The sequence below is a fragment of the Antrostomus carolinensis genome, unplaced genomic scaffold (assembly GCF_000700745.2).
Source record: "Antrostomus carolinensis isolate BGI_N321 unplaced genomic scaffold, ASM70074v2 scaffold29137, whole genome shotgun sequence".
NCBI classification, from domain to species: Eukaryota; Metazoa; Chordata; class Aves; order Caprimulgiformes; family Caprimulgidae; genus Antrostomus; species Antrostomus carolinensis.
Genome location: NW_010327084.1, coordinates 1,801 through 3,861, shown reverse-complemented (window position 1 = coordinate 3,861; position 2,061 = coordinate 1,801). Strand labels below are relative to the sequence as shown.

General features: G+C 60.4%; 1 protein-coding gene across 2 annotated transcripts in view; it reads right to left on the bottom strand.

The window, feature by feature from the left end:
* Positions 1-1,318, bottom strand: part of ARHGDIA (Rho GDP dissociation inhibitor alpha) — a 3,648-nt gene extending 2,330 nt beyond the window's left edge. The window contains exons 1-3 of one of the 2 annotated variants that reach the window (XM_010171808.1): positions 1,115-1,318; positions 682-765; positions 91-167 (exon numbers count right to left, since the gene is read on the bottom strand). In XM_010171808.1, coding sequence (XP_010170110.1) covers positions 91-167; positions 682-765; positions 1,115-1,304 — 351 coding nt within the window. In that variant the 5' untranslated portion in view covers positions 1,305-1,318. The remainder of the gene's footprint in view (positions 1-90; positions 168-681; positions 766-1,114) is intronic. The other variant, XM_010171809.1, reaches the window with a different exon arrangement.
* Positions 1,319-2,061: the final 743 nt, after the last annotated feature.

Here is a 2,061-nt window from a genome sequence, read left to right as displayed (position 1 = left end):
AGCACTCCCAGGGCTCGGGCTCTCCCTACGCTGCAACTGCAGCAGTCTGGTGTTCCACTTGTTCTTAATTTTTCAGATCTCAATTCTTACCCTAAAGGAGATTTTTATCCGGTATTCCACACCTTCCTTCAGCACAAATGCTTGCTTCTTGTAGCTCTCCAGGTCACCTGCAAAGAAGGGAAAGGGTTGCTCAGAGTCCTACAGTCCTACAGTGCCTGCAGCAGTGGCGATGGCCCTCACTGCCTGGACATTCTCACACAGCAGGATGCTCCTTGCTGCGCTGCCCACTCTACCTGGGGTGGGCAAGTGGTGCCTGTGAAAGGACACTGCAGCTCAGCGCTGCGGTTAATTCACGAATGTTCCTTTGCAGGCGTTTGCTCCGAGGCTGTCACCACCCCGAAGCTGCCGCCGTGTCGCTGCGCAGGCTGGAGGACAGCTGGCTCCCCCAGCCGGCAGCTCAGCCCGCTACTGAAGGGCTGTGGAGGGAGGGGAACCAGAAAGGCCTTTTGCTGGGACAGGCACGTGGACACTGGGCTTGGGGTACAGAACCTTCCCAGGGCCCGGGCACCTCGCTCTGGCTCCAGCACAAGGGCATTTCAGACGCAGGAGACTTGGCCAGCAGTGCTCCTGCAGGACCTCCTGCCAGGCCCCCCCCGCCAGCCCAGACCTCCCCTCGCTCACCTGTCAGGTCCAGCTCCAGAGGGCCAGGAGCAGTAGCACAGACCAAAGTCAGTTTGGTCACCACCACGTTTGGAGCATTGGGATCTAGAAGACAAGCAAAAAGGCTGTTGAACACACATCCCTAGTACAACAGCACAACTCCTTTTCCTTCCAGGGCACTTCCTGAAAGAGCAAGAAAACCAGCGAGAACATCCCCCTGGGCACAGGTCGGGGCTCCCCGCTGTCTGAGGCCCAGCCCAGGGTCTCCCCAGGAGCATCCCCCTCCCAAGGCAGAACGTGCCACCCCTCAGCCCCGCTGCCCGGTTCCAAGGGCCAGAGCCGGCGCGGGGGGAGCACAGACACGTGCCCTTACGCTCCCGGCTGCGCTCCTGCCGATGCGCCAAGAGCTGGAGGTGACGGACAGGACAGGGCTCAGCCGTGTCCTCGGGCTCACCTGCGCTCACGGTGACGGCACCCAGCAGCGCCTCCTTGTACTTGCGCAGGCTCTCGTCATCCTTGTCCAGCTCCTGGATCTCCTGGATGCTCTTCTGGGCAGGTGGCTTATAGTTGACGGAGTGCTCGTCCTCCTCGTTCTCAGCTGCGATCTGGGCCAGCTGCTCCGCTGTCGGCTCCTGCTCCGCCATCCCACCCGCGAGTTCCACTGGGCGAGGAGGAGAAGCGTAACTGCACCCACCCACTGCACCAGCGTGGGCTCCCTCCCAGCCCTGCAGCAACAACCAGGCTTCCCCAGGACCGCGCTGCCTGGCTCCACAGGCTCCCTCTCTGCCTTGGGCCCTTCAGGGGGTGTCCCCAGGGGCCTTCGGGGGACACAGCCCTGACAAGGGCCTGTTCCCCGCTGTCCCTGCGGGCTCCTCCAGTAGCCCACATCCAGTGTTCAGCCCGTGGAGGGCAGAACAAATTAAACCTCAGTGCTTTACTCATAAGCTGGAACAGGTAAACACCTCAAGCCATAGAGGAAACACTCCCCCTACAAGAACAACCAGCTGAGCCTTTCCCTTATAACGAACCCGAGCTCAGAGTGAGCCCAGCTCAGTTCATTCCCTACAACACAAGATTCCAGCGTAGAACAGGCCTCTGCCCCACCACTGGCACCACTGCCCGGAGCCTCCACTGCAGTCTGAGGGTCAGGGTTTGTAACTCAGTCAGATCAATCTGCTCTGCACCGGGTGCTGGATGCCTCCGAGGAGTGGAACGATCACCCGGCTCAGCTGATCTCACGCTCACTCCTGGTCACAGTTCTGTGTCACACGCGGCCAGTGAAACAGATAACGGATTAAAACCACGCACACGTCTGGCTGCGTGTCCTCAGTGACTCCTGACGCTCCACAGGGAGCACGGTCCTAAGGGCAAAGAGGAAAGCTTGGACCCTCGAAAGACTCA